The sequence below is a fragment of the Dermochelys coriacea genome, chromosome 9 (genome assembly GCF_009764565.3).
Source record: "Dermochelys coriacea isolate rDerCor1 chromosome 9, rDerCor1.pri.v4, whole genome shotgun sequence".
NCBI classification, from domain to species: domain Eukaryota; kingdom Metazoa; phylum Chordata; order Testudines; family Dermochelyidae; genus Dermochelys; species Dermochelys coriacea.
In genome coordinates this window covers 5440010-5463088 of record NC_050076.1, presented here as the reverse complement: position 1 = coordinate 5463088, position 23079 = coordinate 5440010, and the positions used below count along the sequence as shown (strand labels likewise).

General features: G+C 50.9%; 1 protein-coding gene across 2 annotated transcripts in view; it reads right to left on the bottom strand.

The window, feature by feature from the left end:
• Nucleotides 1-1047: 1047 nt before the first annotated feature.
• The window catches only part of MASP1 (MBL associated serine protease 1), a 66492-nt gene continuing 44460 nt past the window's right edge, over nt 1048-23079 (bottom strand). Inside the window, exons 11-16 of one of the 2 annotated variants that reach the window (XM_038416917.2) lie at nt 10636-10770; nt 7560-7673; nt 6868-7053; nt 5606-5673; nt 3054-3153; nt 1048-1353 (exon numbers count right to left, since the gene is read on the bottom strand). In XM_038416917.2, coding sequence (XP_038272845.1) covers nt 1163-1353; nt 3054-3153; nt 5606-5673; nt 6868-7053; nt 7560-7673; nt 10636-10770 — 794 coding nt within the window. In that variant the 3' untranslated portion in view covers nt 1048-1162. Of the gene's footprint in view, nt 1354-3053; nt 3154-5605; nt 5674-6867; nt 7054-7559; nt 7674-10635; nt 10771-15189; nt 17894-23079 lie in introns of those variants that run through there. The other variant, XM_038416916.2, reaches the window with a different exon arrangement.

The window sequence follows — 23079 nt, the reverse complement described above, 5'->3', positions numbered from 1 at the left end:
TTTGAAAGACATTCTTCTGCCTAGGTGAAATTCACCCCTGGGCAGAGCCGGACATGCCACCTAAGTCCCATTTTTGACTTAAATGTGATATAGATCTTGTGCTGGCTTTACACAGAGGGGTGAATTTTAACCACTCTATTCCCAGAGGCAGAGAAAGAGTATCCATCCGATGAAGTGAGCTGTAGCTCACGAAAGCTTATGCTCAAATAATTTGTTAGTCTCTAAGGTGCAACAAGTCCTCCTTTTCTTTTTTGCGAATCCAGACTAACACGGCTGCTACTCTGAAACCTTTTTCAGGCTTGTATGTGTAATTTTCACTCCATGCATCTGAAGAAGTGGTTTTTTTACCCATGAAAGCTTATGCCCAAATAAATCTGTTAGTCTTTAAGGTGCCAACAGACTCCTCATTGTTTTTGTGGATACAGACTAACATGGCTACCCCCTGATACTATCTTTCTCAGAGTTGATCCTGGAAATATTACCGGGCGTCGTACTTTGAATGCTCCCGTTAGCATCACAGTAGGGAATACTTAAGTATTTGCAGCATTGGGCCCTTTGTTTGTATAGCATAGGCTAACAATTAAGTCGAAGCACTTTTACAAATATTCAGTGGCCTTAAAAATAATGATTTGGTTTAAGTAGCAAACATTCCTTTGCCGTGTTTCATAACAGAGATGGTTTGTGAAACCCTGCTTTTTTTTTTTTTTTTTTTAAAGTCTCACGTGTTTTGTAAAATCCCAAACTCTGGCAGGGTTCCCCCTAGTCTAAATCAGCAGTATTGATCATGGCATCAGGTTTATCCTTTGCTTTCCTGGTCAATGAAGTTACAATGGAATTGCAGAATGGTCCATCCGTGGCTCTTGGTGCCTGGAAACCAAGAGGAAATTGGCTTATCCCCGCAGAACTGGCTGCAGAGATGGGCTCAGGTCAGAGGTCATTTTAGGTGGGTGCAGGAATCCAGTCTAGGCCTTTCCTGCCACTGTATCCTGAGGGAATTTATACTCTGAAGCAGGAAAGGCATCTCCCTGAGGTGGCTTTTTTGGCAGAAATTGGAACGACCCATTGATGTATCACCGACTTAATTGTCTGCTGCAGAACTGGCAAACTTGGTACTCCTCCCAGCTGTTCTCACCTAGCCAGGGTTGTGAGCAGGCCAGAGAATTCAATATTCCACCCCAGTGACCTGCTTAATCCAGGCCAAGCTCTTGGGCACACTGGAATACACTCCATACCGATCATTCTGCCCGCATCCATCTCCCCAGGACACTGTGCCAATCAGCTGCCAATGGTTATTCTGGTTGCTTAATGTGACCATGGGCCCCCCTGAATCTCCGCTACAAGCATCTTTTCCTCCTGTGGGAAGAAGAAAAGGGTGGTCATTTCCATGGCGTCCAAGGGACCCAAACGCGCTGCAGACTTTGCAAATTGCTACTCCAACTTTACGGACAGGGTTAGCTACGTGCCCCCACTAAAATGAAGCCAGTTCTGAGTGGAGAATGTGGCAACTCTATACCAGTGCACAGCAAGGCTGAGAAGTGATTTAAGATGGGAAGGGAGGAAGAATTCTGGACCTAGTTGAAACTAAAGGAGAAATAGAGGGAGGCAGAATGACCCAACCTAAAATTTGGCCAGGACACCAGCGTTAACACCCTGGAAAGTGATCATAGAATATCAGGGTTAGAAGGGACCTCAGGAGATCATCTAGTCCAACCCCCTGCTCAAAGCAGGGCCAATCCCCAATTTTTGCTCTAGATCCCTAAGTGGCCCCCTCAAGGATTGAACTCACAACCCTGGGTTTAGCAGGCCAATGCTCAAACCACTGAGCTATCCCTCCCCCCCACTGTACAGCCTTTAGTGACCACATGTGGCCAGGATCTAGGTTTGATGTTTCCTGCAAAGCAGGGTGACCAGATGTTCCGAATTTATAGGGACAGTTCCGATATTTGGGGCTTTGTCTTATATAGACACTTATTACTTCCCACCACCATCCCGATTTTTTACACTTGGTATCTGGTCACCCCAATCCAAAGACATCCAGCACAGGAGAAAAGATGGGTTAACTTCTCAAACTGGTTTCAAGGAGATGTGAAAACCAGATGTTAAGATGTGACCACAGCTTATCAGGAAACCGGGCCTGGCATGGTATAGGCGAATCTATCTGTCCGGAACCAAACCAGAAGCTGTGTCCCCTTTGAATCCCCTGCAGTAGTTGCACGGAGTGAACCTCTCTCCATAAGCCCATCCCCACTGCGGAACTTCCCAGCGTTCATGGCTGTAAGGCCAGACAGTGAGCATCCGTTCTGATGTCCCATCCGACGCAGGCCAGGGAAACTCACCCAGGGATTCCTGACAACAGCCCAATAACTTTTGGTTGCATTAGATCAGATATTTTCAAAGTGTGGGGCATGACCCTGTGGTGGGTGTAAGGACCGGACACGGCTGAGCTGAAGGGCCAGAGTCAGCAGCGGGATCTGTCCGGATGGGAAGCAGGAGGGGCTCTGTGGAGGCAGTCTCGGCTGCCAGGATCAGGCTCCCTCCCCCCACTGCTGCAGCTATGAAGTGGCAGATACCCTCCTCTTCTGGGGAGGCAGACATGGACTCTGAGTGGGGGGCTGCAGGCTGCACCCTGGGAGTACTGCCCTTTCCCTGACAGACTGAGATCCCTGCTGGCCCCAGCCCTTCAGCACAGCCTCAGGGCCCAGAGCCCCATCCACGTCCCCTGATGGATAGAGCCTGTGCAGGGGAAGCAGACGGGGGCTATGCTGAAGGGCCACACCCAGCGGCAGGTCAGCACAAGGGCTGTGCATCTCTTCAATCCACCGTAAGCTCTGCTGGGTGGCGCGTAAGCCTCGTGCTAGCCTCTGCACAAGGTTACGTGCCCCTTGCCCCCTCTTCGCACGAGGAGTTGGTAAAGACCTGTGACCCCCTTAGAATTCACCCCCTAGCCCCTAGACCCCAACCCTGTCTAACAGCATGAGGGTGAGACCTTCCCACTGGGGCGGATGGAAGGACACACTTGCACCAAAGCTGGTGTGGATAGAAGGGAGCTGCACCTTCTTTCTCTCCAGCACAGATCATATCATCCGTCACCTTTTTCTGCAGCCTCGCATAGGCTTCCTGGCACAACGCATGGTCCGTGAGCGGGATCTCAATCTGCAAGATGGGAAAAACACTTCGTTACCAGGTGCCCATTGGCTCGTGGGGGCCCCTGCTGTATCTATGCAGGCTTGGAAGGATCCGATCTGTAGTGGTAAATGTCACTAAATGTCACACACTGTACCCTGTAGACACACAAACTGCACACACACAAACCAACGGAAAAATATTTCTGTCGAGAGCAACTGAAATTCACACATTGCCCAAGTCAGAAGAATGCTGCTTGAGAACCTGTGAGCGTTTGAGTGAGGGGGTGGGGTGGGATGTTGGGCTTGAATGGAGACTGGGAATGGATGAATCATTACACAAAGTAAAACTATTTCCCCATGTTATTTCTCCCCCTCACCCCACCCCACCCCCCACTGTTCCTCAGATATTCTTGTTAACTGCTGGAAATAGCCTACCTTGCTTGTCATCATGAAAGGTTTTCCTCCTTTCCCCCCCCTGCTGCTGCTGATGGCTCATCTTAAGTCATCACTCTCCTTACAGTGTGTATGATAAACCCATTGTTTCATGTTCTCTGTGTGTGTATATCAATCTCCCCTCTGTTTTTTCCACCAAATACATCCGATGAAGTGAGCTGTAGCTCACGAAAGCTTATGCTCTAATAAATTTGTTAGTCTCTAAGGTGCCACAAGTACTCCTTTTCTTTTTGCGAATACAGACTAACACGGCTGCTACTCTGAAACCAGTTAACCTATAGAAATCAGAGATGGAGAAGACCCAGCTCCTTGTGTATACTGAAAGCTTCCTTATCTTGTTCTACTTGAAGAGGGCAGGAGTGGGCGTTCATGCCAAATGCCTTTATGCAAAGGGTCTAATTCTGCCCTCAGACACGTGTCTGCAGTTCCCGTTCACACTCGTGTGTTTGACGACAGAGTCTGGCCCAAAGCGCGATGGAACAGGAAGCCAGCTGGAAAAGCCACCGGCGTGAGTAAATCCAGCGACGGAAGAGACAAACACAGCTTAGGACTAGGAAGAGACACGAGGACACAGCTGCTCTCGCTAAGCAGAGGTGGTGGGATGAAGAGGTGGACATGGGGCTCCTACTTGCCAGGGGGGATGATTATGGGCTCTCCCAATATTTGCCAAAAGGTGTAATCTACCTATTTTTGATTGTCTCCCGCGCTCTTCCTGACTTTGTAGTTTATGTCTACACTGCGATCCCAGGTGTGACTCCAGATCAGGTCCAGATGCTAGCTTTGCCCATGCTAGCCTGGTGAAAAATATCAGTGTAGGTGCAGCGGCGTAGGCTACAGTGTGGGCTGTGTGAGCATGTCAGAAGCCCTGGGGACACGCTCACATTGCTGAATTCAAACTGGAGTTATTTGTGGGACGTCCGAGGGCCCATGTTATACAAGAGGTCTGACTAAGTGATGACAGGGGTTCCTTCAGGCCTTGAAAGCTAATCAATGACTGCACTCAGACCTCCGAGTGCTGTGGAGACATATTGTTAGATTTTAAGCTCTTCAAGGCAAGGATCACATGTTCCTGTGTGTGCGGAGAGCCCTTGACCACATTGTGGGCACTATCATCATCCAGACAAATAATAACTATGCTCTGGGGCTAAACTGGCACCAGGAGATCTGCCTGTAGGTCCCCCAGCACCTCCTGTTGGGGTTTGTCTGGGAAAAGGATAACTAGGACCAGCCATCTGGGCTGACCCGCAAACTAACATCACACTGAAGCAATAGGTGAAACCTTGGTGAGGTCTGGTGGGGCCATGTTCCCATTTGATGCAGCGTTCATGGACAGCCTGTTGTAAAGGGAGAGAAAGCCAAGCCATTTGGATTCCATTAGCACAGCTGATATTACACGTCTCCAGTTGATGCTGAAGGTTTGACCTGCTTCTCCTTTGGACTCTGCTGCTGGCAGCCTCATCCGCAATCGATATATTTCAAAGCCCCCGATGCCTCAGAGCCGAGTGAAGCAGTTGAGCGAAGCGCTCCTATTTGCTCATTGCTCAATGGTTGCATACGTGTCTGTTGGTTTCTCCCAGGTCGCCGGCCGCATGCAGCGATTTTGGAGAAATGATGCTATGCCCGAGAGGTGTGTTTACTCACGTTCAAGGCCCTGGTGGCTGTTTGCCAGCAGCAATGTACATAACAGGCATGGAGTTTGGATCCACTCTGGCTTTAGACAGGTGCATTTTTCTGCGAAGTTTTCCAGGCAAGGCACTACCAGGATTCCAGCAGCCCTTGCTGGCTTTCCTGCTGTGTTTGTGGTGCTGCTCAGCTCCCAGCACCGGACAAACCTGAACTCTCACTTGGCTACCGAGAAGGAGGCCAGAGCCAGCATCCTCATTTTACAGCTGCGGTAGCTGAGGCACAAAGAGGGGAAGTGACATGCCTGAGGTCACAGAGGAGGCTTGTGTCAGAGGCAGGACGCTGGACCCCACCCCTGTGCTCAGGCCCTTAGATCCTGCTATTCTCAGGTTAATAATTCTCACCTCCATCAAGGCTTCAGGGCGTTTTTGCAAGAATTGCTTCCCCCATCCGCTGACAATGACCATGGCATCTGAAAGCAAAATCAAGAAGAGTTTGCTAGCAAAGAGATACTCAGGTGTGGGAAGAGGATTCTGCTATCAACTGGACCCTGCTGAACATGGAAGTGAATCAGTCTATGTGTTAAAAGAAAAGGAGGACTTGTGGCACCTTAGAGACTAACAAATTACGTCCTCCTGTTCTTTTTGCGGATACAGACTAACACGGCTGCTACTCTGAAACCAGTCTACATGTTAGCATCTTTCTAAGCCATTCCTTCACTATCCCAGAATTGGCCTGTCCCCAGGCAACTGTTATCTCCCTTGAAGCAGATTTTGTATCCAACATGCCTGGTTTGTTGTTCAAGAGGAGTCCAGGGCAGGCATATAGATTGGTTTCATGCAGCCAGCTACATCCGTAATTGCCCTTCCACTTAGCTGCTCTGATATTGGTCTGAGGCACTGATCCTAGCTTGTAAGTCCCCTCTTCTGAAACTAGGTGCTGTGAAGATTACAAGCAAAGCAGGTCTTGGGAGGGACGGCTGCCTGGCAAGATGTGAGGCTCACACACATGGCAAGCGGTTCTTGAAAGAGCCTGTGTCTGACTGTCTCAGGCAGAGGAGATGCCTACTGGACCAGTCCTCTGTCCCCTTTGCGTAGAGGCAACGGGATAAAGAACATAGCAGCCAGGAGAACCAGAGAGAGAGAAAAAACTCTGGGGGTTGGATCAAAGAATCACATGGGTCAGAGCTGGGCACCTCTAGGTCATTTAGTCCGTCCTGATCCCAAGTCAAGATTGTCCCTATCGCGTATTTGCTAGCACTTTGTCCAGTGATTGACATGAAGGACCACCCTTGGGGAGATAATGCCATCACCCCATAACAAACTGCTCACAGCTAGGCTGGCTGTCATGAAAATCTTTCTAGCCTTTGGATCAGTTTTGCCCCATGGCCTCTCACTAATAGCCCCCTGAAGCACCATAAGCACTTCCTCTCCACCCTCCTTGGAGTCTCTGTCTTGCACATATCTTTTGGTTACGTATCCACCTTGGTCTGTGTTTAGCCCGGCAGTTGGGCTTTATGGTCTGCTTGCAGTGGGAGCTACCAGCTGATTGGCACCTCTGCAAGATCAGTTCCTGAATCTCAAGAGCTGTAGCCAGATTTGTTGCCCGTTTCAGAGCTGGCCCAGCTCTGTCCCTGGGTGGGCAAGGAGAAAGAGCCAGCTCTTGCCTTGGTGGTGTGAACCATCAGGAAAGCAAATCGGCATCACGTAGTCATTCAGCACCGCCTGCTCAGACAGCTCCACCAGGCCTATGTCATACTCAAAGGTGGCCGCCCTGTAGGAGGGATGGATGATGATGTTCTTCGGCTGCAGCTGCTGCTCAGTGTCATCTTGCTTTAAAGTCCGGTGTTTCCCTGTGAAGGAAGGAGGGCCAGGGAGAGGTGTCTACATGCAGTTATGGGAGGCCATCACCCTGCCTTCCCAAAGGGGCATGAATTCCCATTAAAGTCATTTGGGGGCTTGGAGAAGCAAATAGCTCAGAGCAGGACATGTCCTAGCAAATTTGTGCCTGGCAGACATAACGTATCATCGTGGCACAACTAGCTTGTGGGGCTCCCAGGGCAGGGAACCCAGTTCAGCAGGCAGGGGCAGAGAGGAGCCACAGAGAACATCAGAGACTGTATATTGAAGGGTTCATGGAGGAAGTGGTGAGCCAGTGTGTGAACCAAGGATACACACAGCAATTGCACAGGGGATTGGCATAAAGGGTGCTAGCCTGAGTCCACTTTGCCTTTAATTACCCAGGCCATGGGATCTTGGGAGACCTCTGCCCACCTGGAACGACTTGTAGTCAGTGACCTGTCTCTGCCCCATCACCACCCCTTGAGCCAGTGTGCAGTGCTGATTGCTGGTCACTCACCCAGGATTATTCTGAATGAGGAAGGGCTGAGAACATCCGAGCTGCGGAAAACTGGGTTCTCCAGTTCCAGTTCCTGGTGGAGGCAGTGAGCAGCAGTGACAATCCATTTGGTTCCTAGAACACAAAAGAGTCAGAACATCTGTCCAGTCCAGCTCAGTCCCCATGCATGGGATAGCTCACAACACCCACCCAGCCCTGTCCCCACACACGGGATAGCTCACAACACCCACCCAGCCCTGTCCCCATGCATGGGATAGCTCACAACACTCACCCAGCCCGGTCCCCATGCATGGGATAGCTCACAACACCCACCCAGCCCTGTCCCCACACACGGGATAGCTCACAACACCCACCCAGCTCTGTCCCCATGCATGGGATAGCTCACAATACCCATCCAGCCCAGTTCCCACCAGTGTTCCCTCTAATTTTTGGCAGACCGTCTGCGCAAAAAATTTCTTCTGTGCAAATTTTTGACAGGCCATGTGGGCAAAAAATTTCTTTTGTGCAAATTTTTGTGCACGCAGTGATTCACCATGCGCGCGGGGTTTAGGATCTATGTGTACGCCCACACACGCACAGCTTAGAGGGAACAGTGGTTCCCACCCACGGGATAGTTCACAACACCTGTCCAGCCCAGTTCCCATGCATGGGATAGCTCACAACACCCAACCTCCTCTCTAACAATAACCCTGCTTATAATGTACACGACACCTTTTATCTAAGGATCTGCAGGCACTTTACACAGATCAGTTACATCTCTCAACACCTCTGCTCCATGGGATGCACCACGCTGAGAAAACACTGGATGTCCTCCAGGCCATCTGCTGCTTTCAAAAGGTTTCTTGGTCCCCAGGGCTGGGCAGTTGTGGCACGTGAAATCCTTCCACTGGGGCAGGGTTGGGGGGATCATTCACACCTGTACGTGGGGTCTATACTAGGGCCAGGCACTGCTTACGCCCAAATGGGACCAAGAAACCATGTGCTGGACTCTTGGTTGAACTGGGGCTCACGGGGGGAGGTAGACCTTGTGCTGAATTTCACCCCATGTGCAGAGGGGCTACTCCACAGTCCTGGGGGCCCGGGGCTGAGCACAAGAGAGAGGCCAAAGCTCACTGACCCTAAGGGGAGTCCCAGCTCTCAGGGCCTTTCAGGAGGGGAGCCTTGAGACCCACTACTGGCTGGTCAAAAGAAACCGATGGCAAGAAGGTGGCCAAAGAGCCACTGATCCATCAATACAACCCAGGAGTCATTGTTGCTCAGCAGGAGACTCTCTCCTGTGCCCCACCACCTTGAGGTGGTACCCACCAAACCCAGCCACCCCGCTCCTGTCGGTATTTCATAGGGGGATTGTGAGTTCCATTAGTCTTTGCAAGGAAACCAGCAGGCAGCACTACGTCACTGTGCTCCCCCCGCCACTGGGGACAGAGCCCACGTGTGAGCTCCAGGCAGGGTAAGCAGTAGGCCGAGATTTCTGCACAGAGGGGCTCAGTCCCCCTCCATGCGCAGGCCTTGGCATGCAAGAGCTCAAGGTCTGCACAGGGGCTAGACATAGCGGACATGGTCCGACACTTGGGCATCCGCATGCTAATGTGGCTCAGAGGTGCTCATTCCCCTCCTAGGCCTCCCCACTTTCAGGTGGTAGGAGTGACTGTGCTACGCAGGATCGGGTCCCTGCAGCATAGGTTTAAAGCAGAGCATATCTTTGCTTTAAAAGTAGCATTTTTTTTACACAGCGCACAGTCAACCTGTGGAACTCCATGCCAGAGGATGTTGTGAAGGCCAAGACTATAACAGGGTTCAAAAAAGAACTTGGTAAGTTCATGAAGGATAGGTCCATCAATGGCTATTGGCCAGGATGGGCAGGGATGGTGTCCCTAGCCTCTGTTTGCCAGGGGCTGGGAATGGGTGACAGGGGGCGGATCACTTGATGATTACCTGTTCTGTTCAGTCCTGCTTGGGCACCTGGCGTTGGCCACTGTCGGAGAACAGGATACTGGGCTAGATGGACCTTTGGTCTGACCCAGTATAGCCATTCTTATGTTCTTATATCTCCTTTATAGCCAATCCCCCAGCAGTGTGTGTGATCAGACACCAGGGGCATGGCTCGCTTAACAGTTCTCTTGCCTAGTGGGCCTGTCACTGGTGGGTTCATGTCTTATGTGTGGACTCCAAACCACCCTGTTTCTGATCCAGGGCAGCATGAGTGGGTGTTAGAGATGCCTTTTTGGAATGAGGTATTAAATTGTCCCCTCTGCTGGCTGCCTGGTTGGAAGTTAAAGGTCGTGTTTCACCCACAGAAAAAAATTTGTGGGTGCCACTGGCAGCCAGCTCCCCCTTCTGCCCCCCCAGCGCCTCCCGCCCGCTTGCTGCCGCACCGATCAGAGCCTCCCCGTACCTCCCCCCTCCTAGCACCTATCGCCCGCCGTGATCAGCTGTTTCGTGGCATGCTGGAGGCTCTGGGAGGGAGGGGGAGGAGTGGGGATGGGGCACCCTGGGGGGAGGGGGCGGAACTGGGTGGGAAAGAGGCAGGGCAGGGGCAGGGCAGGGCAGGAAGAGACAGGGCGGGATGGGAGCTGGGGGAAGGGATGGGGTGGGGGAGGGGCCTGGAGCGGAGCGGGGGTGGAAAGAGATGGGACGGGGGTGGGAGCTTGGGGGAAGGGGTTGGGTGGGGGCAGGGCCTGGGGTGGAGTGGGGGGTTGAGCACCCCCCCGGGCCTGGAGGAAGCCGGCACCTATGTCGTGTCTGAAGAGATCAGGGGAGAACCCTTGTGTCTGAGCTGAATTTTCTTCTGGTAAAACAAACTCCGCTCTTCAAGGCTGTATGGGGTCTATTGTACGTAGTGATGGCTTCATAGCCCTCCACGGACACTGAGCATTCAGTGTCTAACTCATGCAATGCACTCCAGTGTCTCTGGATAGCATTGTGTCAAACCAGATTTGATTCCACTCTGCGCCATACGAATTGCCTGTCAACCCGGGCTTGCTCATTTTCCTCCGAATTCTTCGAGCTGTTGAATCAGAGCGTTATCACTCCAGTCATCAGCCCAGATGATGCCGAGTACCAAAGAAATTCTTACCTAGCAAAGAGCCTCCGCAGAAGGGCTGCCGTCCCCTATACAGCATGGCGATCCACGGAGATATTCCTCGCTGGGCATAGCGTCCGTTGGAAATCCGGGCCAGCAAACTCCTGGAAAACTTTGGCTTCCCACACACTGAAACCGCAAGGAGTAAGGTCAGATGCAAGAGAGACATATGCAAAACCCCACCTGAGACACCAAATTTTCTAGCATAGATGGAGGCAAATCCCCAGATCAGTTGTTTACACTGGTTTTATTGGGAATTTGAGTAAAACTGGAGTAAAGATTGCATCAGGACCTCAGGATTCGGCTTAGTCAGATGTTACTACAAGACAGCAACAAGAAATTATCTCCTGTTTAATTCTAAACAGTTCCTAAGACCCTTTCCCCCTCAGTTCACCTCCCCCACATCTGATGTCATTTCTCTAATTATATCCAGTGTAAGTGTGATGGAGTTACCTGGGAATTACTAGATTATCACGGAGCAAAATATGGCCCCTTAGCATCCCTGAGACCCAACCAATGGGGACCCCAAGCCTCCAGAGAGAAAAGGCTCATGGATCAACACACTTTGCAGCCTATATTCCATAGATTTTGAGGTTTTTTTTAAATGTAGCAGCACTTTGGGACAAGTCCCGAGTCCCTTGGCTCAGTTCTTATGCAGGCAAGTTGCCAAGGAAGCCAATGGCAGTAGGCGGTGAGAGTTCCAGAGGTGACCAAGTGACTTAGAAGCACAAATAACACTGAAAGTCAAGGGGACTTACACTCATAAATCATTAAAAGTTAGTCTTACATGGCATTGTAAACCAAGGTCTGTGGGACCCGGGCTTGTGGACTCGGTGTTTCCAAGACTATGCTGGAGTGTCCACACTGCACTGGAAACCTGGGTTTACAATTGCTGGACCTGGGTCTCACAGCCGTGCTAATGTGTCTCTATTGCACCATGCAGACCTTCTGACTCAGGCAAGCAACTCGGCCTGTGTCTGCCCTGCAGCATGACCAGGTGTGGACCTAAGTCATGGCATGACTTGGGTTCTGACCCATCCCGCAACCGGATCTAGGGCCTGGGTCCTGAGTGCTTGTTGACCTGAATCAGGCTGATTTGAGGGTGGACAGAGGAGCGGCTTGGGCTCAAACCAGAGGCCAGGCAGGACTTAGTGCGCAGTTTAGATACTCTGGAAAATCCTCCCTCGAATGAGCAAAATTGAGACAGGACTTTAGGATCTGGCTCTCTTAAAAAAGCTTGAGTAGCTCTTGAAAGAGAACTTGGAGTCATTGTGGGTAGTTCTCTGAAAACATCCACTCAATATGCAGCGGCAGTCAAAAAGTGAACAGAATGCTGGGAATCATTATAAGGAATAGGTAGTAAGACAGAAAATATCATGTTGCTTCTGTATAAATCCACGGTATGCCCATATCTTGAATACTACGTGCAGACGTGGTCGCCCCATCTCAAAAAATGTATATTGGAATTGGAAAAGGTTCAGAAAAGGGTGACAACAATGATTAGGAGTATGGAAAACCTTCCATATAAGGAGAGATTAATAAGACTGTGACTTTTTAGCTTGGAAAAGAGATGATAAGGGGGGGATATGATAGAGGTCTATAAAATCATGACTGATGTGGAGAAAGTAGATAAGGAAGTGTTACTTACTCCTTCTCATAACACAAGACCTAGGGGTCACCAAATGAAATTAACAGGCAGGAGGTTTAAAACAAACAAAAGGAAGTATTTCTTCACACAATGCACAGTCAACCTGTGGAACTCTTTGCCAGAGGATGTTGTGAAGGCCAAGACCATAACAGGGTTCAAAAAATAATTAGATAAATTTATGGAGGATAGGTCCATCAATGGCTATGAGCCAGGATAGGCAGGGATGGTGTCCCTAGCCTCTGTTTGCCAGAGGCTGGGAATGGGCGACAGAGGATAGATCACTTGCTTATTACCTGTTCCGTTCATTCCCTCTGGGGCACCTGGCACTGGCCACTGTTGGAAGACAGGATACTGGGCTGGATGGACTTTTGTCTGACCCAGTGTGGCTGTTCTTATGTTCTTATAGCCTAGCACATTCAGTGTCGCACTGATCATAAATCCTGTATGTGCATGGTCCATGGTCTCCCATGGTATGACTCTGAAGCATGTAGGTTAGTCTTTCTAAAGGAAGGCACTATTCACTGACAATGATGGGATGGGAATCAAAGGCCTGTGTAGTGGGGCAGTCACCCTGCTCCGCCCCTGAAAGGGTTAAAAGCCAGCCGTTGGAGCAGGCTGGGGCTGAAAGCCAAAAAGGAAAGGTTGAGAGGCGGCCAATCAGAGCCAGGCCGGGCCCTATAAAAGAGCTGCAGGGCCAGAAGACACTCAGTCTCTCTCTAGCTTTGGAGTGAGAAGGGCCTAGCTGCCTAGGAGGGCAGGGCAGGGCAGGGCAGGGCAGGGCAGGGCAGGGCAGGGCAGGGCAGGAGGAGGAGCTGGGGAGCTCCAGCCTGGCAACTCCCCAGGCTGAGGCCTTGTTAAAGGCCTAAGGAGGTACTGGGGCTGCAGAGATACAGCCTGGGGATAGGCAGAGGCAGCTGGTCCACCCCCCTTGCCCATGATGAGTGACCATTACAGACTGCAGTCTGCCCTAGAGAAAGGGGGCTAGATGATGACTGGCAGTAACCACTGAGGCAAGGTGGGCCTAGGGGGAGGGGGTTCCCCTGGGAGGGGAGACCCAGAGTGTGGGGGTGTTGCTGTGGGGCAGCACCCCAAAGTAACGGGCACCAGGGTCTGGGAGGGACACGGGGGGGCCAGCGGCAGGCAAGACACTGGCCAGCAGGAGGCGCTCTGAGACTGGAAAGAGCTAATTCCTGGACTGACCAGCAGGAGGCGCCCCAGCGATGAGTGTTTGATCTGCTATAGACTGGCACTGGGGAGGCAGTTGGGGGGCAGGAGGGGTGCCCTGCACTCAAAGAATTAGCCCTGCTGGAAGATGGACCAGCACTCAAAGAGCTAGGACTGGGGTGGTGTAGTGGCCTGGTGCATGCCAGCAGCTGGGGATGATGGGTTGGCATGGCATGAAAAGCTGTCAAACCACTTAAAAACTTTGAAAGCAGCCTTCTAGTTAGCCCCAGGTTTGATACTCTATAGTCCCTCTCTCTCCTTTATTAGAAGGATGTTTGCATGGAAGTATTTGCTTGTTTCATATGCATTCCTCTGCTCCTTCCTCTCTGCCTGAAGACACCTCAAAGATGGTCTTGATGCAGAGGAGCGTGTTCCCTGATTTGCAGTCTTCAGCAAGGAGAGGACACTTGGTCATTAGTAGGTTGAATCCACTGATGCACGCAGGGCTAAACTGATCATGGGTCAGGAAGGAATTCCCCACCCAGGGGCACACTGGCAGGACCCGGGAGTGATGTTTCACTTCCCTTTGGGAGCAGGGATTGTCTGCTGGGATCAAATAGGTGTATCCACATATGGCTAGTTGCCCATGGCCCCAGGGGTTGGATGTTGGTGAGCCTCGCCCTTCCCATTATTCCCCATACTTTGGTGCATTATTTTTGTGATTGGATTAAGAAGAGGAAAAAGCTAGTGGTGCCAGTGCATTGGGAGGGGATGCACATAAAGAAGAAGCCCCAAGTTGTGGAAGTGGGAGGAGCACAACACAGCAGGGTGAATGCAGGGTGCAGGCCCATGAACTTCACTCAGGCTGCAGTCTCCTGGTTAGAACAGTGGATTGCCAGGACACATGCTTTGTTCATACCAGGGCTTTATTTTCTTCCCAGTAAGAATGATACAGACAGTCCATACACAGCGTTCGACAGCTGACAGAATAGAGTACAAAAAATATAATATCTTCTAGCTACGTGGCGTAGTCGGGATTACAGGCCGTAGCATGTGTGTACAATAGACATGTTCCTTTGGTCTCCGGAGGATCTCGCTCCTCTTGCTGCTATCTGCATTGCTTAAATGATTGTGGGTCAAAGCCTGAGGGTCTAGTTCAGTGTTTGCTCACCCCATACCCAGGTAAAACTCCCCAGGTCTGAGTAAAAACAAGCCAGAATAGTAAGGTTCAGCCCAACAGAAGCCACATGCAGGTATCCATCAGAGAGCAGCTACCCTTCCGTGTTTTACTAACCGGCATCACTATGTGAGTGTACGTGGGGGGTTCACAAGTACACAGAGGAGAGAGTTTAAACACCTGGCGAGCTAGACATGCACAGAGTGTGGTTTTTTTGGTTTGTAACAGCCGCTTTCGCTGAAATGCTTTTGCTGTAGATAAACAATACTTTGCTTTAAGGAGGCATCTGGTCACTGGGTACCACCGTCACGCTCCATTGCAGGAGCTGAATGTAATGGGACTGTAGTCCAGACCCAGTCTGAGAGAGGGAGAATCGCATGATTCCACCCTATGCCAGCTGATGACTCGAGGCTTGAGGTTCAGGATGGGGGAGGCACTCAGAGAGACCAGGAGGGGTCAGCAGTGCCGTTTGCCCGGTAGCTGTGACATGCACCATACCCAGAAACAAGTCTCCAGTGAGCCTGGGGTTGACTTCTGCCCAAATCTGGGTCAGTTTATAGAGTCATGCTGAAGGTATCCAAACTCTGAAGCCACATAAAACTCCTATGTGCAACCAAGGGAAACATGGGAGGTTTGACTCAATTTGGCTTTGGGAATCCTCCAACTCAAAGAGAACTCACATGGGGCATACCCCACTGGAAATGAAGTGCAAGGAAAGGATTGCAAATGCCTGCCAAGCCACACGGCTCTGGAAGAGAGGGAAGACTATATTGCAGTGCACGTGCGCGTGTGCGCGTAGCGTGGAAACTCCTTTGCCTGGCTTTATTCTGCTTTATCCTCTGCCCGTCTCACTCTCGGAACAAGCTGGGTTTGCCAGCAAGAGGGATTCGTCCTCTCACCAGGCACTGATGGTGTTAAACTCCAACGCACATGCTGCAAGTCACAGCATCACATGCTCAGCGCGGACAATGTGGCCCATTTAACTCTAGAGCAGGGAAAGGGTCATGCATAGTAAGTGCCCTGAAATGCACCCGGACTCTCCCCATCTGGGATAAAGCTCAGGCCATTGCTTGGCAGTCTGCGCTTTGTAGGGGGAAGAAGGAAAAGCCCGGGCGTAGTGCAGTTCAGAGGTCTCTCAATTGCTGCACCTCCGTGTACTGTGCCAATAGGCTTCTCATGGCACAGGTGTAGCGGGCGTATCCTTATCATTGCTGAAGAACTGATGCTATCCTAGCAAAGGGAACAAGGAAACCTCCTCCCAGACCCCAGCCTAGGGCACCAATGGAAGGGAGCGGGATGGATTTCACACCCTTTGCTCCTGTGCGTCCACACTGAAAAGCCAGCTCCAAGTTTAGCAGCTGTGGAGTCTCAGTGCAGAGAAGATGGAGGCGGGAACAGCTGGGAAAGCATGTACCGGGGCTTTCTTGCTAACCAGTGGGCTCGATTTGGAGCTGATAGTGAACATCAATCCAGGGGTTGCTGAAGTCAATGGAGTGACTCTGGATCTACACCAGTGTAAACGATATCAGGATCTGGCCTCAGAGGACAGAGCTGGGATATCTTGTTTCACTCTGAATTCTGGTCAGTGACCCCCCCCCCCTTGACCCCCAAATACATGTCAGTTAAGGGCCTGATTCCAGATTCTGGTGCCTTGACCTAGCCAGAAGCCCTGGTGGAACCATGGCCTTTATTCTGGGCTGATGTTAGGACACCACCGACTGCCTGGTGCTGAAGGGAGCTTGGTTTGAAGATAAAGCAGGATAAAGAGATCAGCAAGAACCCCCTCCCCTCCCCTGTTATCGCTACCAAGGAGGTGAGCTCTTTGTCTAGAGTCAGAATGAGGGGCTTTGTGGGCCCTGTGTTGCTACAGCTGGGTTTTCCTGTATCTCCCCGCCCCGGGGGAATTTCAGAAGTGGGTGTAGTGCTGGTGGAATGTGCTGGCTTGACAGCCCTGGGTGCTGATGGCCTCTCTGCACAGCGCGGAGTGCGGGGCAGGCAGCAGCAGGGCATGGCTTTCCCCGTGAGGGTACATCAACCCTGACCTGAAGGAACCATCCCCCAGCAAGCGTGAGGGTGCAGGTCAGTCTCCACAGCCCCACCCAGTCCTTGGCCTCTCTGCGCAGACGCCGGCACAGGGGCCAGGTAGCCACGGTGGTATCTTCTGGTTGACGTGGATGCCTGTCCTGCTAAGGAACCTGGCTGAGGTCCACCAGCTCATATCCCATGAGCCGCTGAGCGGACGTTTCCTACGACCGCACATGAAGGAATGTGATGCCAAGCAAACCTTGTGAAATAAGGCTTAGGGGATTGAGTGTTGCTGCTACCGGTTGCAGAAGACCAGAGTTGTGCCTGCTGGCTGGGGCAAGCTCATCTCTTCAGTTCAGGATCCAGGAATGTCCACCTGTGTGAGGATCCCATCTTCTCCCCCACCCAGTCCACGTAGTTAGACACTTTGGTGTACACCCCGTACACTTGCTTGCTTCCACACTCTTCTGGCCCACCCCATGAGACCAGGCCTTGGGCCACCCACCTCTGGGTCCCAGGGTCCTGAATGACAAAGGCTCCTCCGCTGTCTCCCAGGCAGGTGTCCTTCCCCCCTTCGTAATAGCCAGCACAGAACATGTTCTCGGTCACGCTGTAGTTGCCTGAGCGGGACTCGTAGCTGGTCTTGCACTCGGCATGCAGCACCACCGGCAGCTTGACGTACTGCAGGATGTCGGACAGCGTCCTCATCCCCGAGCTGATGATCTCATCCACGGTGATGTTGGGGTTGGAGATGCCCCAGCCGGCCACCAGGCCCAAGGTGTTGGGGTGAGGCCCTTCCAGCTCGTGCTCAAACTGGGGCAGGCAGACAGGCATTACGTAGGCATCCATGGTCACCTTCTCCTTCAGCTTGACCAGGGCGATGTCGTGGTTGTAGTTCTGGATGTCGAATCCCCCGTGCAGGATGATCTCCTCCACCGTCCGGTTGACGGCATCCTTCTTGTTCCTCACGTCATGTAGGCCCAGGTAGACGGTGACGTGCTCCTTGGACACGGGGATGACGGTGTTGTCCCGGCGCTGGGAGCGGAGGACGTGAGCCGCCGTCAGCACCCAGGAGTCAGAGAGGAGGGCCCCGCTGCCGAACCACTTGTCGTTGGGGACCCTGGATGTGTCCTCCACCACGATCAGGGCCTGCCAAGGGAAGAAGCCGGGCTCTGCGTTCCGCCCTCCAATGATGCGCTTGATTATCCCAGGCAGAGGGCGAACTGGCTGGCCACACACTGGTGAGAGAAAGGACAGGACAGTTAATCTAATGGGGTGAGCACTTCCACAGGAAACAGCAGAAAGGCGATTCTCCAGTAGATTATGCCAGTTTGGATTGGTCTCTTAAGAACCAAATACTCTTATTGCTGTCCCCAGGGGCCAATCCTTGTTCTCATGGACATCTGTGCTGGAAAAGACCCAACCCCGTCTGCCTCTGCAGGTTTGGTTCCTACAATATATATATACCAGGGCGTGGAGCAGGATGATTTTAAATGACATGGGCACCCCAATTCCATGTCCTGAATGGGCCGTCTCTGTTATGTCTGGAAAATGGGTACATACATTTTTCTACCTTGTTTGAGTGTCTAAAGATAGTCACTCGCTCCGTAGCTTGGTGGAAGGTGGAATGGCTTGGGTTGGGAAGGACCCCCTAGTGGAGTACCATGGTCCATTACTCTAGTGTTGTGGCAGGGATGATGGTGGTGGTAGTAGTGATAATAACCATAATTGATTAGCCTTATTCTGCTCCTGTTAATGTCAATCAGGGCCTATATGGGCTGCCCCAGAGTCTGCTGAAGACGCTGGGTCTGTCCATTGATTTCAATAGGCTTTGGAGTAGGGCCAGATTACTGAGCAGTCCAGTAGACAGGGCATTGGAATGTGCCTCAGGAGACCTAGGTTCTAGTCCTACCTCTACCATTGATCTCCTGGGTGACCCTGGACAAGTCGGTTTATGCCTCAGTTTTACCTCCCCCTATTTTTCTGTCTGTCTAGTTAGACAGTGAATTAGTGGCAGAGCCAGAATTAGAATCAGGTCTTCTGCCTATGTCCTTCCTCTAGGTCATCCTACTTTCCCTTGGTGACCTCTGTCCTGTGCTGTCACTGATGTATTTAATTAAATGAATTACCAGTGCATGTGTTACCCCTGAAGGTTGCTGGCAGGGTTTCCTCTTGGATTTCTGATCACACATTTTAGGAAGGACGTGCTATAAGAAGGCAATGTGCCATATTATCAGCATCACTTAGGCGGAAAAGATAGGTCCATGGCATAATCTACCAGCAATGATGCATGCATGCTGCCTAGCACCATCCATCATTGCACCTTTGAAGCCCAGAATACCTTCATGGGGAAGGGGGAGGGGGGGAAGAGTTTGATCTCTCTCCGTCCCCCCCCAACACATACACTGAAACGAGGCTGCAAGGGTCCCACCGCCAGTGCACCTCGCCCAGAATTGGAAGATCTTCGGTTCTAGCCTAGGCTGGCAATGAAACAGAACAAAAACAAGTTGCACCATCCCTGCCCCGCCCTGGAGCTGGGATGGAGGGATCCATGGAACTTGACCCCACCCCCGATTTTCCATCAACGTGCTGTGCAAGTAAAGCTGGAATTTAATGCCTGTGTAGATGAAGTTGAATTGATCCCAAGACCTGTGGTTCAGTTTATGGGATGGACTCCCTTATACCCAGGACCCCGTATCCTTTCTTCTGCCCCATCATAGGCCTTGTGGCCATCTTCTCTCCCCACAAGAGACATCACTGCTTTTCTTGCAGGTCTCAAAGGAAAAGCATTTGGTTTCCTAATACATTTTGTATATTACTAGGCTGATGCTGGAAGCACCTCAGAAACCGGGAGCTGAGCCCTATCTCACTGGCACCAATTTTGCACTGATGTAACTCAGCTGATTTAGAAGGAGTTAGGCTCTGATCCAGCAAAGCAACTAAGCCTGTGTGTAACCTTAAGCGTGCAAGGAGTCCGTTGACTTGAATCAGGCCTTGCTCCTGTGTCACTGAGAACAGCATCAGGCCTCAAGTATTTATCAGTGGACCATGTAGGTGGGTATCATCCCACTTATGCTAAGGCCACAAAATACCAGGCCCGGGTTACATGTCTTCTGCAGTGTCCTAGATCTGCAGGGCCATCCCTTGTGTTTCAGTGACAAACTGGGTTGCAATTTAAATGGCCATTCAAAACCAATGCTTTAATCGATGCTATTAACAAGACAGGTGCAAACTGATGCTAAATAAAGACCTGATCCAGCGAAATAAATACAGAAATAAAAGAGAGAAATAATAAATATTAACAACAAGAAACCAAAGGTTTGCTGATCTAGTGGATGGGTGGGGGGAAATAATAGATATGATATATCTTGACTTAAGTGAAACTATAGTAAGGCTTTTGACACAATCCCACATGACATTCTCATAAGCAAACTAGGGAGATATGGTCTAGATGGATGCCCAGGTGGCTGAGAGACCGTGCCCAATGGTTCACCCTCAGACTGGGAGGACGTACCTAGTGGAGTCCTGCAAGGGTCAGTCTTGGGTCTGGTACTGGTCAATATTTTCATTAGTGACTTGGATAGTGGAATAGAGAGTGTGACTTTAAAATCTGCAGATGACACCAAGCTTGGGAGGGGTTGCAAGCACTTTGGAGGCAAGGATCGGACTTTAAAATGACCTTGACAAATTGGAGAATTGGTCTGAAACCAGCCAAATGAAATTCAGTAAAGCAGAGTGCTACACTTAGAAAGGAAAACTCAAAGGTGCAACTACAAAACAGGGAATAACTGGCTAGGTGGTAGCACTACTGAAAAGGATCTGGGGGCTATAGTGGATCACACACGGACTGAGTCTACAATGGGATGCAATTGCGAAAAAGGCTAATGTCATTCTGGGGGGTATTAACAGGAGTGTAATATGTAAATACGGGAGGTAGTTGTCCTGCTCCATGTGGCACTGGTGAGGCCTCCGTTGCAGTACTGCATCCAGTTCTGGGTGCCACCCTTTAGAAAAGATGTGGACAAATTGGAGAGAGTCCAAAGGACAGCAGCAAATATGAGAAAGGGTTTAGAAACCCTGACCTGTGAGGGAAGGTTAAAAAAACGGGGCATATTTAGTGTTGAGAAAAGACGGAGGCCTGACCTGATCAGTCTCCAAATACATGAAGGGCTGGTCTAAAAAGGACGGGGATCAATGGTTCTCCATGGCCACTGAAGGCAGGACAAGAAGTAATGGGCTTAAACTGCAGCAAGGGAGACGTAGGTTAGATATTAGGAAAAGCTTTCTAACTCTACAGGCAGTGAAGCTCTGGACCAGGCTTCCAGGGGAGGTTGTGGAATCCCCGTCAGTGGAGGATTTTAAGAACAGGTGGGACAAACACCTGCTGGGGCTGGTGAAGGTTTACTTGGTCTTGTCTCAGCACAGGGGGCTGGACTAGCCGACCTCTCGAGGTCCCTTCCAGCTTCACACGTCTGATTCCGCGGAAGCCTGACGTTCTTGTGCAATTTCGACTCCGTCCTTACTCATGTGACACCCCCATCCAGCCACTTCCTGCTCTCCGGGAAGCCGGTGGAACTGCAGACTTGCAGCAGCGTAGCTGAACTCCAGCTCTCTCTCAGTGCACCCACTTTGGGTGGAAATGTTCTCACCACTGGCTCAACTCCTTGTCCCAAGGTCTGTTCGATACAAGGGTTTTTTAAGAAAACCCTGCTGCTAGGTCAGCTCTCGCCAGAGCATGGTGTCTGGAGGGTACACAGTGTTCTGGTGCGTCTAGCACAGCTGTCTTCCCTTAATGACTCCACTGGCAGTTATTCCTCTCCAGCCCCTACCACTTTTCTGGCTACCAAACAACCTTCCCCTTTTCCAGGCTCATGCAAGCAAATCAGTTTGGCTGCCAAGCGGCACAGTCTTGGCTTTAAGAGCCTGATCCATAGCCCACTGTAGTCAATAGGCCCCAAATTAGTCTGCCAAGAGCCCTAATATGCTACACACAGGCCTGTGAATTATCCCCTTAACTGTTTATCCAGTTCATTTCACTCCGCTTGGGAAGGAAAGATGCCCGCTAGAGGAAGACAGTTGGCAATTCTGATTTCTAGCCAGGCATTCCGAGGGAGGCTGGCGTGGTGTGGGGCAGAGTGGAGAAAATAAAGGAAAGCAACAGGACAGATTGCTGCGGTTCTGTCTGGTGCCTGAGAAAGTGGGTCACAGAGCAAGCCAGTGACAGATTCAGACACTCACAGACTTCAGTGAGGGGGGCCACATAAGTAGATGATTAGGTTGATTCATGGTTCACAGCTACATGCTCAATCCAGTAGACTGCTCGGCCTCTCCGGGAGAGGGCCCCGGCGATTAAGGAAGTACAATAATGCTGAGCTCCATAATACGGAGCAGGGACGTGAACAGCTTCATTCCTCTGTGCTGCCAATTTTGTTACACCAGCGTGACACTGCTGTGTCTGAAATCTAGCACTGGGGAAAGCTTGACTTGAAAAGCTGAAACCTCCCGGAAATGTGTACATGTGTGTGCATACATGTGTGTATGCATGTGCAATGTGTACGTTTATGTGTGTGTATGATACGTGTGTGTGTACATATGCATGTGTACCTGTGTACGTGTAGGTGTGTGTATATACATATACATCTGTACGTGTATGTGTACATGGGTGTTTACATGTATGTTTGTGTGCATGTATATATCTGCATATGAGTGCACATGTGCATATGTGTACGTGTGTGTGTGTACGTGTGCATGTGTGTGTGTGTGTGTACATGTACATTTACTTATGTGTGTGTGTGTTTAGGTTCCCTGCCATGTCAAATACTGTCAGGAATATAAAATGCACCTAGCCAAACATTTCCTGTATCCCAGCTGTCAGGCTGCCGGGAAGCTGCTTTTCCTCCTAAGGCGATGGGATGTGTTTAGAGGAAGCTCTTCTAGCCAAATATTGATTCTAATAAAAATACATAAGACACACGGAAAGCCCTGGACATGCTTTTGCTAATGGCAGATGGGGGTGCAGAGCAGGGGCTGAGAACGGGAGTTTAGTTGTGGTGGGAAACTGGCTTGAGCCAAAGGGGAAGAGGAATCTAACGACAGCTGAACTGACACAGACATTTGGCAGCTTTCTCCCCACTGTCACGCTTCATTACCCCCGAGTCTCTATGCGCTCCTGGCTGCCCTCGGGGATCAGAAGCTGGAGCACTGGAAGTGGCGCACAAAGGCTGTCTGTATTGATTCCCTAGCCCAACAGAAGCACCAATGACTCACATCCAAATGTTTGTCACCGGTCATGTTATCTGGAGCCGGAGCACAATGGAGGGGGGCAAGAAGCAGCCAGAAAAGGGGAGGTAGCCATAGTCACAACTTAGGGGGTTCTTACACCTTCCTTTGGAGCATCTGGTACAGCCACTGGTAGAAACAGTTT